Here is a 14,863-nt window from a genome sequence, read left to right as displayed (position 1 = left end):
GCTAGGCCACCACTGCCCCTGTGTGTTTAGACGCGGTTTCCAAAAATCTTATTTGGTAAGTGCAACGGGACCGAAATAAGCAACTTTTTATTAAATGTCCCCTCCTCCCTTGCAAGGCCCCCGTGCTGCATGTAGTACCTGGACCAAAAAGGATCCCAGTGTCCCTAAAACTGACTTACAGATCTTTATTTGACTGTTCATATGCGTTGATCAGGGTTTCTAATTTTGTCTCTCCTGTGTTGATCTCAAGCAGTCATTTGTATGATTCGTATGATTTGTATGTGACAAAATGAGAGGAGGAGGACAAATACTGAATTTATATGATACTCCTTGCTGTTTTTTTATGTATGGTGTGTTTTTGCTGGTGGAAGATTCATTTACAAAGGAATGGGTTGCAAACATTGACCATTCTGGGAAAACACCCAAAACAAACAGAGTGATGAGGGCGACTTTTGGAACTATTGATTAAAAGGCAGTGAGGGGTTTATTCTCTAAGCAGATGTGGAACCAGACCCGGGAACAACATGTGGTTCCCACTGCTGTTGCTGTTCTTGTCGCATTCGTATGCTGCCGATGGTAAGCATTCAACTTGTCTCAAGAATGTGGCCCTCTCGCCTGCTTTGTGACTCCTCTGTGTCTCATTTCAGAGTCATGTGTTGGCCGCTGCCAGAATGGCTTTGACCCTCTTAGAAAGTGCCAGTGTGACAACATGTGCAGGTACCATGGAAGCTGCTGCATTGACTTTGACACGTCATGTCGCCATAAAGGTAAGAGCAGGACCTTCAAAAGCATTGCTCTGCTTTGCAATTGTCAGTGTTTTAGGTGTCAGCTGATCTTTTCAGTTTGGATTTTTTTCAGTCACTCGTGGGGACACGTTTGTGGACAGTGAAGATGAACAGATGAGCAACATTAATTACACCACCCTTCCTCCAATGACCAGCCGTGCCCCAACCACACCAGTGCCAACCACCACCCAACCTCCCACTCCTCACCCCGACCCTGATGCAGTCACCTGCAGTGGGCGGCCCTTCGATGCATTTATGCAGCTTAAGAATGGCTCCATCTATGCATTCAGGGGTGAGATTTATTCAGCACCACCCCTCTCTCTCTCTCTCTCTCTCTCTCTCTCACACACTCTCTGTGAGTATAATTACTCATAGAAATGCAGTATGTGAGGTTCCATGCAATTACCTCTTCAATAATTGAGAGAGAGAGAGTGTGTGTGTGTGTGTGTGTGTGTGTGTGTATGTTCAATTTCTGCATGCGTGTGTGTGTTTCAGGTGAATATTTTTTTGAGCTGGATGACCGGTCAGTGAAACCTGGTTACCCTAAACTCATTAAAGATGTGTGGGGTATAGCTGGTCCTATAGATGCAGCTTTCACCAGAATCAACTGTCAAGGAAAGACTTACATCTTCAAGGTACAAAATTGAAATGAAATATTCTGTGTATAACTTAAAAATCGGCCCTCTGAACCTCTTGCCCTGTCTTGTCACATCATATTGAAATAAGGAGATGTTTTGTACCGAACTGCAGGGCAATAAGTACTGGCGCTTCGATGATGGCATTCTGGAAGAAGATTATCCTCGAGATATATCCGTGGGCTTTAACAAGATTCCTGATGATGTGGATGCTGCATTTGCCATCCCGGCCCCAGGGCATCATGGGAAAGAAAAGGTGTATTTCTTTAAAGGTGAGTAGTGTTATGCATGCGGAGCATTTTCTCTGCAACAAAAAGTGAACTGACGTCTGTATGCAGGTGACCAGTACTACCAGTATGAGTTCCAGCACCAGCCCTCACATGAGGAGTGTGTCCGCCTCACCAAATCCTCACCATCCCTGCTCTTCAGCCGATACACAGACATGTACTGCAATGACGGCTGGGACAGCCTCTTCACACTACTCTTCCAGGGCCGTAAGCATCTCGCACTTTGTTTGTTGCCTGTGTGGATCACTGGGTGGAGAAGAGGCGAAAGTTCGACTGGTTGAAATTCCCGTCTGGAGTTACTGAAACGTTTATTTTGGTGCCGGGACGATTCATAACTGAACAGAACAGGAATGTGTGCAGCAAATTTAACCTCTGAGGGTGAGGCCTCTGTGAACCCTAGGTCACATAGTACTGTGTGTGCTGAAATATTTTGAGTTCCACTCTGTACACCTGAAAAAAGATGCATTGTCTCAAAAGCAGCTGTTAGAAACTGTTGTGCAAAACCATTTTAAAGCAGTAAGTCTCACATGCAACTGTGCCTCAGCCTTGCATGGGTGATAATTCACTCATTCACAACGCTGTCTGCATATTGCTTTTACTCTAAAGCCTTTTGGCCAACAATTTGTTTCAACAGTGTACAAATAAACCAACTAACCCAACACAAATCTGCTTTTACAGTTGAAGGGCATCACAAAGGCCCACGTTTTATTTCAAAGGACTGGGTGGGGATCAAGCCACCAATAGATGCAGCCATGGTTGGTCGCCTGTACATCAGTGTCCCGCCCACCTCAGCTCCTGCTGCTGGAAAAGGCCGACGCAAGGGCTGGAGGAAAAGAAAAGGCAGACGGGGTCAGAAATCCAGACGCTCCCGTTCGCTCTTCTGGGAAGATTTTTTTCTGGACTATGAGGAAAGGTGATTTTATTCAGCCATCAGACATCACCGACCTATAGGCCCATAGTGCTAGAGCAATCTAGAGCAGCATCTCAGTTGTGACAGAAACGCAGCTGAATGTCACGGTAAAGACCTTGGTTAACAGCAAGCAACTGTCATTTGGATGTAGGTACGATGATGCCAGGAAGCTCAGTTCTGAGCTGGAATACACAGACTACGAGCTGACGCAGGAGAACAGCATGCCGGTCCAGAACGTCTTCTTCTTTAAGAAAGGTAGATGGAGACCCAACTGATCTCTGCTTCCACACCCTGCACTTATTTAGCATCACACATCATCCTCACTACTGCATGGGTGTTGTATTAGAAATAATACAGTACTGTATTTTTTCTTTTCAGATAAATATTACAGAGTGGACCTTCAAACCAAACAGATTGACTATGTAACCCCTCCATATCCAAGACCCATAGCAAAATACTGGCTAGGATGCAAAGACCTGGCAGAGAAATGATGATGTCATAACACTGGTGACATGTTAAAGTGACAGATTACTCTTGTTCCTCTTCCTGATCTAATAAATGCCAACCTCGACATCATCTTCTTTTCTCTTCATCCATAGTTCTTTCTCCAACTCTATGTTCAGGAAGTATAATATGTAACCCTCATGGTTAGATTATTCTCCAGCAACAGCAATATGTGATGATTTGCCTTCTCTGGAATCTGTGCTCACGTTTATCACAGTTTTTCAATGTAGTGAACCAGGGCAAAGAACAATGATCTATTCCACACATCATGGTTTGATCTGAGATTTCTAAGCAGCTGTCAATCTGCACAAATGACAAGGGACATGGGTTCAAGGGAGGATGGGTGAGGAACTATTTAACTGCATGTCGGGAGGGGAGAAAATACTACAGCTAGCCTCCCTGGCTCATCTATCCGGCACAACTTCTGGTCACTCTGGAGACCTCAGAGAAGGTAGTGTTACATGTTTCTTTAAGATTTCCCAACTTGTCTTTTTTTACAGTGCACAGATGTAGGTTACAGGGTGGTGTTGGCACAACCTTGTGGCCAGTTATCTATTGATCTGAACATCATTACCATGTTGGAAGATTCAAATCACCACCCATATTTAGATAAGTTAAATCACCACCTATTTTCAGTTTAAAAAAATTCTGGCATACTTTTCAAATTTTTTTTTCTTGCAATTCTTTTAACAATGATCATTGGATATATTTTTTTTAATAACCCAAGAAATATACCTGGATGCTCTTCCCTGCAAATTTATCTCAATTGAAGACCACGCGGTTAGAAGCTGTTTTTATAACCATTGCCTAACTTACGAAGGTTAACATACTTGGAACGAATGTTCACTTTTCTTTGCCAAGATAGCTGTTGGCAAAGTGAACAGGGTTCTGTGTGTCCTCATATTTGTATCCAGGGCACATTCTAGACAGGCATATTTGACTGGGCACATGGTGGCAACAGAGGCGGGAAATAGGTGTGTGTTCTGGAAAACTGTTGTCATTTTATTGAATTGCATTTAGTCACATCTCTACCCTAAGACCTGTCAAACTTGGGTGTTATTCCATTTACACAGGGCCTTTTTTGAATCTCCAAAGCTTTGCAATCTATTCTATCTGTGTGTTTGGATATGGTGTGATATATTGAGTAAGTCAATAGTGAGTGAGTCAATAAAGTTGACTTTGACTTAAATAAGTTGTATGTTTGGTGACCTCCCAGCATCTTCTCTGTTCTCTGTTCTTTTACAACTTGTGGATGACTGCGTGCATTACTTGGGGAACCCCAAGTAACAGGACGGGACCCCAGGATGCACTATGGGAAGAAAACAATCCAGCAGAGGCATTGGGATGCTTTGGGTTCTGCTGGGAAAAATGGTCAGTTTTAAAATCTACCTCAAGGGAGTGACAGATTCTCCCTTCCCTGCCTCACTTCAACCGTAAATATGTGTGTGTGTAGTTTCATGTGCACAACAAAACGTTTGTTGTAAGACACTTAATGCATCATATACATTTATATTCATTTTTGTTCAACTAAAACAGATTTCTACATTTTTTACTGATTTACTGTGTTCTGTGCATAACCACTTAACAACAGGTCAGAGCCAAAAACCAAGAGCAATATGGGGAATAGAGAAACAAGATGAATACAAAGCTTTCACTCAAGACCTCAATTCATGAATGCTTATTAATAAGTTGATGGTTTGCATCTCATTACCTAAATACACAGAAGTAACGATATGTGTCAGCCATCAATTTCATCTGAACAATTCCTGGTGGGTTTTACATTATAATTATGGATTAAAGCAAGTACAATAAAGCATTGTTATGTAAATAAGACAGTGACATAGACGCATACACACACATGGAGTAGTTGAGACGCCTCGGTTAGCATGTAAACAGAGCTGCAGGAGGTCCACACAGGAACAAAAGGAGGCGGCAGTTGGCTCTCCTGGAGGCCGCTTATGCTGTCACGTGAGCTGGCTGCGCTTTGTGTTTTTGGTAGAAAAGTTGCCGGTGCTGCAGGGAAAGTGAAATCTGGATTATCAGGGGAGATTTATTCCATATCCTTGATATGCAGCAACATGCAGCCATATCTGATATCAAGGGTATGGAATAAATGCACACTTGGCCTTTCGTAGCTGGCAACGCAACTGATGTGCAGCAGAACAGGAGGATTCCAGCAGGATAACTGCAGGATAACTCCAGGGAACTTGCACTGATGGGGCCTTTATTTATTTTAGGTTTATCAACAGGATTTACAGTATTTTATTCTTTCAAAGGGTCCACATTTTCTAACACTTAGAGTGAGACTGAAAATCAGGTGTGTCGTGTGAAGATTGTTTGATGTGACAGTGCGACAAATAAGACTTTATCATCTTTTTAATCATTCAAAATCTTGATAAAATTATAGGAGCGCTATAATCTTATTTCGTTCTACTTTTTCGTTCTAATTCCTTGTTACACAGTTATAACATGACATTTCACTCCAGCCTGCGTAAACGTGTCGCTACCGAGTTACATCTGCTGAGTCACCTTGACAAACACCGTGGAGTGTTCCACGCCTGGCACAGAAAGGCTCGTCGCCCGGCGTGGGGCCCGCGAACATTACGTCACATCGAGGTGAGAGGTCACGCCCCGCTGACCATACGCACCTCTTTGTCACTGCTCGCATTGGAATAGAACTGACCAATCAAACCGGCGCCCCCAAACAAAATGGCGGCAGCCACGGGCTGCTGTCCAATCGAAGCGCGCCAGGGCGGGTCTTGTCTTAACGGAACTGCGCTCCGGCTCGATCCCGGTTACCGGGGCACTTGGAGCGCTTGACCGTGAGGGACGGTCCGGACCGTTCGTTCTGTGGGCGTACAGAGGCCGAGTCGAATATAATTCCAAGGTGAGGGCTTTGCTGCGTACTAAATTACTTTGTTCACGAAGACCGTCTTACTTAAAAAAAAAAATAAACACGCACTTTACTTGCGTGTGTCTGTTTTGTGTCTGTTTTACGTCCACGTCTGCTGCCGTCTCGTATAAAGTCGAGAGCAGTTGTCTTGTTCTGTTATAAAGTTATTATAAAGCCTTGCTACTACACGGCAGGACCGCTACACTCCAGTTATTAGCTTTTGGAATGGTGTGTCACGTGACTCGGTCCTCCTACATCAGACAGAAATAAACATTTCACTTTGGGCAGAGTCAGTGTGTGTATAAGTCCGCTGAATGTTATGTAACCCATTATAACGTGAATGCTCTGCATTGTAGCATGTCTCGGGAGCAGAAGGCCGTGGATCGAGCCCGGAAGGCGTTCAGCACAGGCCGGTCCAAGCCGCTGGAGTACAGGCTGCAGCAGCTGAAGAGCCTCCGCCGCCTGTTTGTGGAGAGGCAGAAGGACATCGCCGATGCCATGATGAAGGACCTGAGGAAGGTCAGTGTGCCACAGTCATCTATGGTCAGACATCAGAAGTCAACACAGGAGTTAAATGATGAATTTATGCTGGAATGTGTGTCTCAGAGTGAGTTCAGCACCCCTCTGTATGAAACGATGGGACTGGAGGGCGAGATTGACCTGGCAGTTAGTCATCTAAAAGAGTGGGCTGCCCCCCGGCCTGTCGCCAAGAACCTGATGACCATCTCAGACCAGGTGTACGTCCAGCCGGAACCTCTGGGTGTGGTCCTGATCATCGGGGCCTGGAATTACCCGTGGGCCGTCACCATTCAGCCCCTCATTGGAGCCATGGCTGCAGGTATCGACCTTCTCTGCATTGTCCAGTTCCCGGTCTCCGTTCAGACTCGTTCATGCAATGGTGTAATTACATTCCAGAGATATGAGACGGGACAAATTCCACCTCTTGGGTTGGTTCATTAGTACGTTTGGCAGGAGCAATGGCTCTGAAGAAAGAGGTCAAAGTGCAACCTGTTTATCAACCATACAGAAGTATGCTGATGCCAAAGCATTTTTATTGTTTTACATCAGACAAACCCAATATGATAATGATTATGATAAATAATGTTAATCTATGAGAAGAAAGGATTCGATCTGATCCTTATGAAAACTAAAACCTCCCTTAATATACATGCACATATTTTGAACCACCAGCCCTTCAGGAGTCATATGGTAGCCTTCCAGTTTTTGAAAAGATTTTTATGTAGATGTTTTTTTTTTTCTTAATTTATTGAAAACACAATGACATTTTGTTTAAATCCATAATGTTTAAATAAGACGTCATTTTGAATTTGCAGGGTGAGCAACAACAATGACAGCAGTACTACACAGCTAGGCAGTATATCTTATTGCTTAGTGCACTACTTTTCTAAATGCTCCTTTTTCAAAAACTGCAGATTTCATCTAATCTGGCTAGTGGTCTAGGCCACTGTGCATCCCTGGTCTTATCATCTCACTCATGACAGATCAATTAGAACTCATTATACATGGGATATATGAGTTTGATTATTAGTGTAGATTATTAGTGTAGATTTAACCAACATAAATGTAATAACACTCAGAATTACATTTACATCATTTACATTTACGGCATTTGGCAGACGCCCTTACAAGACTATTTATCACAAGACTATTACAAGACTAAAGTATCATTTTTATAATGTATTACACATGCATACACAAGTGAAAATAATTTCTGATGTTGTGAGGAGTTTCAGTGTATTTGTTGAAGTTTTCTTCAGTGAATAAATTATTAGATAACTGGTAAAAAAATGCTCATGCTGTGTTGTTTATTAAACAATATATATAGCAAGCGTATAACGTAAGTTTTTTGCCTTTTGCTCCATAGGAAATGCTGCAGTGGTGAAGCCTTCAGAGGTCAGTGCCCACACAGCTAAGGTTATGGAGGAGCTGCTCCCACTTTACGTGGACAAGGTACGTGACTCATGTGCCAGTATTATATGTTAAGGGATGCACTCAAAATAAATAGCAAAAATGCAACTGAAATAGCATTTAATTATTTAAAAAAATATTTAAAATAATAAAAAGAAATACAAATAATATATCTTAAAGTTTTGCATGTGTAGCTGTAGATTCTGTCTTTCCAATTCGATAAGTTGTGTCTGCGTTTTTCCAGAAAAATCATTTAATGAACCCACTGGATCTCCAGAGTCTTGTGTGAAGGAACTAACTATGATTCAGTGTATATAGTTTGATTCATGGCTCACAATCACAATTGTTTTATTGCAGAGGGTAAATCTGCATTTCTCAGCATATGTTCTGAAGTCTTTATTGATTCAACAGTAATCAACATATCAGAACAGCATCAGCAGTGCAAATAATACAGGAATCAAGCGCTGTATGTAGATGCAGTAGGTTTCACTATTTGGGAGTGTGAGCAGACGCTGTATGTACAAATCTGAGGTTGGGGTGACATCTAGTGGAGGTTCCAACTGCCATACATGAGAATGAACAGTGGAGAGCCTGACTATGACCTCCAGGACCCTTGAATGATATACACTGTATGGAGAAAAGCATGGGACACACCTCTTAATCACTGAAGGTTTTTCAGCCAGACCCATTGGCATGCAGTCTCCATTTACAAACATTTTAGAAGCACAATGGGTCGTTCTGAAGACCTCAGTGACATCAAGAATCATGCTGTGATAGGATACCAAGTCTGGTTTGGGAGATTTCATCCAATCAAATGTACATGTTATTATTAGTTCGTGGAAGCCAGTAATAATAACACGGCAGAGCCGGGGTCAACAAGTTCAGAATTGACCTCAACCTTTACGATGAACTGGAGCAGAGATTGCGAGCTGGGCCTGCTCATTCAATATCAGTGCCTGGCCTCTTAAATTCTCTACAGAATGAATGGGCACAGATTCCCACCAACAAATTCTGGGGTTAGCCTTCCATGAAGAGTGGAAGCTGTTGTAACTGCAGAATTTTAACGATAACTCCATATCAAGGTTTGACTGCAATGTCCAAGATGACCGACTTGAAAAGTTTAATATCCCCAACCATTCCCATTTTATTATATATATAAATGGCCCACCCTGTAGTTGCAAACTCCTGGTGTTGAAGTTGAGCTTTATTGTCATTTCAGATATATACATGTTAGACAGTACATAGTGAACAGAAACAACGTTTCTCTGGAACCCGGAGCTTCATGTAACATTTAAACAAAGTTACATACTGACATAAAATGCACGTCAGTCCAAAAAGGGAAAGTACTCGAGTGGCCTGTGGGATGAAACTGTTGCACAGTCTGGCCGTAAGGGCCAGAATGCTTCAGTACCCTTTTCCAGATGGTAGGAGGGTGAAGAGTGCATGTGAGGGGTGTGTAGAGTCCTTCAGAATGCTGGTGGCTTTCCTGGTGCAGTGTGTGTGGTAAATGTCCGTTATGGAGGGAAGAGAGACTCCGACGATCTTCTCAGCTGTTCTCAATCTCGACTCTAGGGTGTTGGGGTTCGACATGGTGCAGTTCCCAAACCAGACAGTGATGCAGCTGGTCAGAATGCTCTCAGTTGTCGCTCTTTGAAGGTGCTGAGGATGGGTTGTGTGAGATGTCACGATTGATCGGGGAGACAGAGAGAGAGTGTGTGTTGTAGGTAACGACAAACCCAGTTGTGGATTAGGCACAACAAGGTTGATGAGTAACTTCCATTTTAATCCCCAAGCCTGAGTCAGCTTGCGCTGTGCACCCACCAGTGTCATTGCTCATTGATACGGACACAAAAGATTAGCCAATACAATTTGGGAACAAGGGGTTGGAGGAGAAACAAACAAGGATAGTTCGTACTTTGACGCCGGGTGAGTAGGTGAGCCGAGTCGTGTGCATGGAAGCAACAACGACAGAGCGCTGATTTACGGGCACCACCCAGTTAGATACGAGGCGGGACACCCAGTTCCGCATTCGGACCGAAGTCATGTGCCAGGACATGGGCTTTCCAACTTGGAGAGGACAGAAGGGGTTACCTCCACCAGTCCTGGTGTAATGGTCATATGTCCATATAGTGTAACCTTTTCTGTCCTCTCCAAGTTGGGGTTGATGGATTTAGAGACCTGTGAGACAAATCACATTCCACTAGGAGGCTGGTTATAAACAGCAGCCTTCATCACAGATAAAAAAAATAGTGAATATGAAGAGTATTCATATGAAGAGTGTCTGATTTCTCTCAGCTCTGTAATCCAAGCAAGTAATCACTTCTCCTTCAGAGCTGACTGAGGTCTTCAGAGGATGCTGTCACTGAAGCTGGGACCAGGGCACAAAATCAGATCTCCCTTCTGGTATGGGAGCACATGGGTAGACCTGCAGTTTACCTAGCTAGAGTTTAGGCCTGGGTTCTGTCTGGGTTACGAAGGGTGTGAGTGGCAGATGAGGAGACATTTTTTCTGTGGAAAACTCCGCAGCGTGTGGAAAAATACAGTCTGTGTAGATTCCATGTTAAGCTCATACATTTGTATTTGTTTGTATATATGTATGTATGTATGGGCCTGTGGTGAAATGCATGTTTTGCATTTATTCATACAGCACAAATAAACTCATGCTTGCAGCCAAACATGGTATATTCCCTGTCAGGGGCTTGGGCTGTAGAGACGCTGGATTCAGGAAGGGGGCATCGTTCCGGGGTTCGGCAGTTGTGTTGTGAAGTCCAGGCAGAGTTCAGAAAGTTGTGGTGAGGTCAAGGAGGAGAAAACGCGAGAAATGACCATGAGTGTCATTTTCAGGAACTCTACCCTGTGGTGACGGGAGGTGTCGCAGAGACTCAGGAGCTGCTGAAGCAACGCTTTGATCACATCTTTTACACGGGCAACAGCGTTGTGGGCAAAGTGGTGATGGAAGCTGCCTCACGCCACCTGACCCCCGTCACTCTGGAGCTGGGGGGCAAAAGCCCCTGTTACATCGACAAGAACTGCAACATCAGCATCGCCTGCCGGTCAGAACGTCCAGCAACTCTCACTCATGAAAATTAAAAAGAGATATAATTCTAACTAATGTAAAATGCTTGTGTTGTGCTGTGTCGGGTTTAGTGTACCATCATTATATGGACTTGTGTCTGTGTGTTTCTGCAGCCGTATTGCTTGGGGAAAGTTCACTAACTGCGGACAGACGTGCATTGCCCCAGACTACATTCTCTGTGACCCCAGCATCCAGGACCTTGTTGTGGAGGAGATACGCCAGAACGTGAAGGTCTGAGAATAATTGTTAAATCACATGAACATACTGACTTTGGCCTGATTACACATTTAGAAGAAAGATAGTATGTAGAGTGTAGAGCTGAGTTCAAGGAAGAAAATAATGTAATATAGATAAAACATTGTCATATGTGAAGACGAGCATATTCTTCAGTACCATTGTTGATTCCTGTTCTTTATTTAGTTCCTAATGTTTCAATTATATTTCCCTCAAAAAATTTTATAATGGAGCCATAAAGAACATGCATTTAGTGAATATATATATAATTACAACATAAATAAAGAACATGAGTTCATATGAACATGTGTGCTGATCTACATGGATGGAATTGTTGGGTTTCTTTTGATCCTCTCAGGAATTCTACACTGAAAATCCCAAAACCTGCCCAGATTATGGACGCATTGTCAACCAGCGCCATTACAGGCGTGTCATGTCGATGCTCGATGGCTGCACGGTGGCAGTGGGGGGTGATGGTGATGAGTCTGACTGCTACATTGGTGTGTATTGCAATCTTTGATTATCTGTGGTTCCTTCATCTGTGATTAATGTGCTTTTTTTTTCATACCTATGCCTGTACCAATCATGGAATTTTTTATGACAATTAATTGAAAACATACTGTATATTACACTTTGTTGACATAAACATGTGCTTGTCTTCTTGCATTGTCTCTGTCACATGCATGTGTCTAAAAGTAAAACATCTGTGATATTGTAAAATTTATGGGTATCAGGGAGCAGGATTTATATTTAGTCGTAGTTCATTGCTGGAACGGAAGTGCAGCTGTGGTTGTCTTTCCAGGTTCAGAATATTGGCTGGTGCTTTTATAGATTTGCTGTATTAGTGCTTTTGACCGACACTTTTCTATCACAAACTGGACCGATCACTTTTTTTAACTCACACTTCTCATTTGGAATAAAACCAAGCGATGCTTCGGTGGGGGTAGCTGTAGCCTAGTGGGTAACACTCTCACTGATGAATCAGTAGACCACAAAGTGACAGGTTCAGGTATGAAAAGGTTATGTAAAAATAGCCAGTAAGCTAAAATAATTGCAAATAGACATTTCTGTATAATTGTGACAGGCCTATTGATACCTGTGGTTCTTCTCCCAGCTCCCACAGTTCTTTGTGATGTGAAGCCAGATGCAAAGGTCATGCAAGAGGAGATCTTTGGGCCATTACTCCCCATCCTGACTGTTGGAAGTGTGGACAAAGCCATTGATTTCATAAACCAGAGAGAGAAGCCCCTGGCTCTCTACATCTACTCACATGACAGCAAAGTAGGGACCTTTATTACATACCATTCAGCAGAACACAAGATAGTTGAAATTATTATTTTGACTAATTTTAATCTAAAAAAGTATTTTTCTTGAGAATGACCATGTTTCACCTTTCTGTGTGTCTGTAGCTGATTAAGCGTTTCATATCTGAGACGTCTAGTGGTGGGGTCGTGGCCAACGACTGCCTGGTGCAGTTTTCTGTCAGCGCTCTGCCTTTTGGTGGTGTGGGTGAGTCCTTCTTTCAGAGCTGAAAAGGTCACCTTTTTCTGAGGCCTTAAAGACCAACGGTCTTCTGCCTTCTGCAGGCAACAGCGGGATGGGCGCCTACCACGGCAAACACACCTTCGACCAGCTCAGCCACCTGCGTGGCTGCCTTATCAAGCAGCTGAAGATGGAGGGGGTGAACAAACTGCGCTACCCACCCCATACGGCAAAAAAGCTAGGCTGGGCACGTTTCCTCATCCTCAAACAGGTGGACCTGGGCCAGATGAAACGCCTGGCCATGCTGGCCATCTTCGCTGTCATCGCGGCCGCTGTGTATCAGGTCAGAGAGAGATACCATCTTCTTTAAATGGTGCTATCAAAAGAAAAAGCTTCATGTAAAGCTGCGTCAACAGCTGCGTCACCAGCTGTAGCAAACATCTGCCAGAAAAAAGAAAGGGGAGGGACCGTCAGAGGCACAGCAAGATTCAGAGAACATAGCATGGAGCCGTGAGGGTAGAAATGGACAATCAGCTTTGAATCAGGATTGAATCAAGAAAGTATTTGTATTTGAAGAAGATTTTTGTTGGTGTATAGTTATTTTTGTCTGGCAGAAAACAATGTTTAATGATTTAAAATCTAAAAAAAAGAGTTTATATATGAATGATTGACAGCTCTGATACCCTACTTTCTTGTTCTGTCTTCAACACAAGCCTGTCAATATGTCACTTGCCAAAGCTGCAATGCGCCAAAACACACTCCAGAAAATCCTGAAAGTGTCTTACTGCCACAACTATAATTATATAATATCTGGTTTTATTCTGATCGGTGATCAAGTGAATTTAACTCTTTGGCACAACCTTTTCAATAATACGTTGAAACTATACATTTTAATGTGAGGAAACTGTGAACGTCACATATCCTGTCTCTGTTTTTTTTGCAGAGGTTTCTCCAGTGACATTGCTGAAAGGATACAGTCATCCACAATACATATCACAGCAGAACACTGTGGCCTTTACCGGTTTACTGGACCATCCAAACTCACACCCATTTTATATTACAAAGCCGTACAATCTTAAACAGTTGTTTAGGTATTTATGAAGTAATCACATGCTTACTTATGAATGTATGTCTCTTATGAAGTATTCTCTACATGAAGGAACTTTTACCGTCACTGTCAATGTGGTCCTTTGTCATTTATTGTGTCATATGAAAGATCATGCACACAGCAATTAACATTCCCATCTAGTGTCGCTTACCAGAGACTGTTTTTTTACTGGTTTTAAACTTGGCTGAAGCTTTTTATTCATATGATTCAAACTTGATTAATTTATATTAAAAGAAAATAAATAATATTTTTCAGAGCCTTAAAAAATCTGTGTTATTCTTTCTGCGTCAGATGAATCGTAAGTGCGTCTGGCGGGCCGTAGCTTTATTGTTCCTTGTTGGAATAAATGGTTTTGTATCTATTCTGATTAATAATAGAAAGCTTTTAATCTTGTACAAGAAGGACTGTAGATTTTACACTAATTCTGCACAAGAACTCTGGCTTCTCAAGATCACCTTAACCAACTTAATTTTCCCAACTTCCCTGAAGTGCAGATATTTGCAGGCAGTGGTTCATACACCACAAACCAACACTTCACGACAACATACATACAGCACCTCACTTTTTCCACATTTGTTTATGTTACAGCCTTATTCCAAAATGGATTAAATGCATTTTTCTACACACGTCACCCCATCATGACAACATGAAAAAAACTTTACTTGAGGTTTTGACAAATTTACTAAGAATAAAAAAAAAAGGAGAAATCACATGTGCATAAGTATTCACAGCCTTCTTAAGTATTGTCTCAAGTCTTTTTGAATATGATGCCACAAGCTTGGCACACCTATCCTTGGCCAGTTTGGCCCATTCCTCTTTTCAACACCTCCCAAGCTTCATGAGAATGGGAAGCATCAGTATACAGCCATTTTAAAATCTCTCCAGAGATGTTCGATCAGATTTAAATCTGGGGTCTGGCTGGGACATTTACAGAGTTGTCCTTAATGTCATTGTCCTTCTATAAGATAAAGCCATCACCCCAGTTTTCATCCAGGATGTCTCTGTAGTCATCTTTCCCTC

The 14,863-nt window shown here is 42.7% G+C and overlaps 2 protein-coding genes across 2 annotated transcripts; both read left to right on the top strand.

Moving 5' to 3' along the window:
• The first annotated feature begins 427 nt into the window (after nt 1-427).
• LOC114792834 (vitronectin-like) lies at nt 428-3,145 on the top strand. The gene is made up of 9 exons (XM_028984306.1): nt 428-576; nt 648-767; nt 859-1,077; nt 1,281-1,420; nt 1,536-1,692; nt 1,759-1,914; nt 2,386-2,620; nt 2,769-2,872; nt 2,996-3,145. Exons 1-9 carry the CDS (start codon nt 525-527, stop codon nt 3,106-3,108), a joined length of 1,296 nt encoding a protein of 431 aa, XP_028840139.1. The 5' UTR covers nt 428-524; the 3' UTR covers nt 3,109-3,145.
• A 2,702-nt stretch (nt 3,146-5,847) lies between these two features.
• LOC114793012 (fatty aldehyde dehydrogenase-like) lies at nt 5,848-14,110 on the top strand. The gene is made up of 11 exons (XM_028984597.1): nt 5,848-6,008; nt 6,371-6,533; nt 6,621-6,852; nt 7,900-7,985; nt 10,788-10,996; nt 11,133-11,250; nt 11,612-11,753; nt 12,368-12,534; nt 12,663-12,762; nt 12,840-13,078; nt 13,679-14,110. Exons 2-11 carry the CDS (start codon nt 6,372-6,374, stop codon nt 13,691-13,693), a joined length of 1,470 nt encoding a protein of 489 aa, XP_028840430.1. The 5' UTR covers nt 5,848-6,008; nt 6,371; the 3' UTR covers nt 13,694-14,110.
• Nucleotides 14,111-14,863: the final 753 nt, after the last annotated feature.

The sequence above is a fragment of the Denticeps clupeoides genome, chromosome 6 (genome assembly GCF_900700375.1).
Source record: "Denticeps clupeoides chromosome 6, fDenClu1.1, whole genome shotgun sequence".
Taxonomy (NCBI): Eukaryota; Metazoa; Chordata; class Actinopteri; order Clupeiformes; family Denticipitidae; genus Denticeps; species Denticeps clupeoides.
The sequence above is the reverse complement of the archived record's forward strand: the minus strand, read 5'-3'. Positions and strand labels throughout refer to the sequence as shown.

Excerpts from the sequence above, each read along its gene's own strand:
- LOC114793012 (XM_028984597.1), top strand. The coding sequence starts at position 6,372 with ATGTCTCGGGAGCAGAAGGCCGTGGATCGAGCCCGGAAGGCGTTCAGC. Across the intron at positions 11,251-11,611 it reads AGATACGCCAGAACGTGAAG|GAATTCTACACTGAAAATCC; the intron begins GTCTGAGAATAA and ends TGATCCTCTCAG. Across the intron at positions 12,535-12,662 it reads TCTACTCACATGACAGCAAA|CTGATTAAGCGTTTCATATC; the intron begins GTAGGGACCTTT and ends GTGTGTCTGTAG.
- LOC114792834 (XM_028984306.1), top strand. The coding sequence starts at position 525 with ATGTGGTTCCCACTGCTGTTGCTGTTCTTGTCGCATTCGTATGCTGCC. Across the intron at positions 1,421-1,535 it reads GAAAGACTTACATCTTCAAG|GGCAATAAGTACTGGCGCTT; the intron begins GTACAAAATTGA and ends ACCGAACTGCAG. Across the intron at positions 1,915-2,385 it reads CACACTACTCTTCCAGGGCC|TTGAAGGGCATCACAAAGGC; the intron begins GTAAGCATCTCG and ends CTGCTTTTACAG.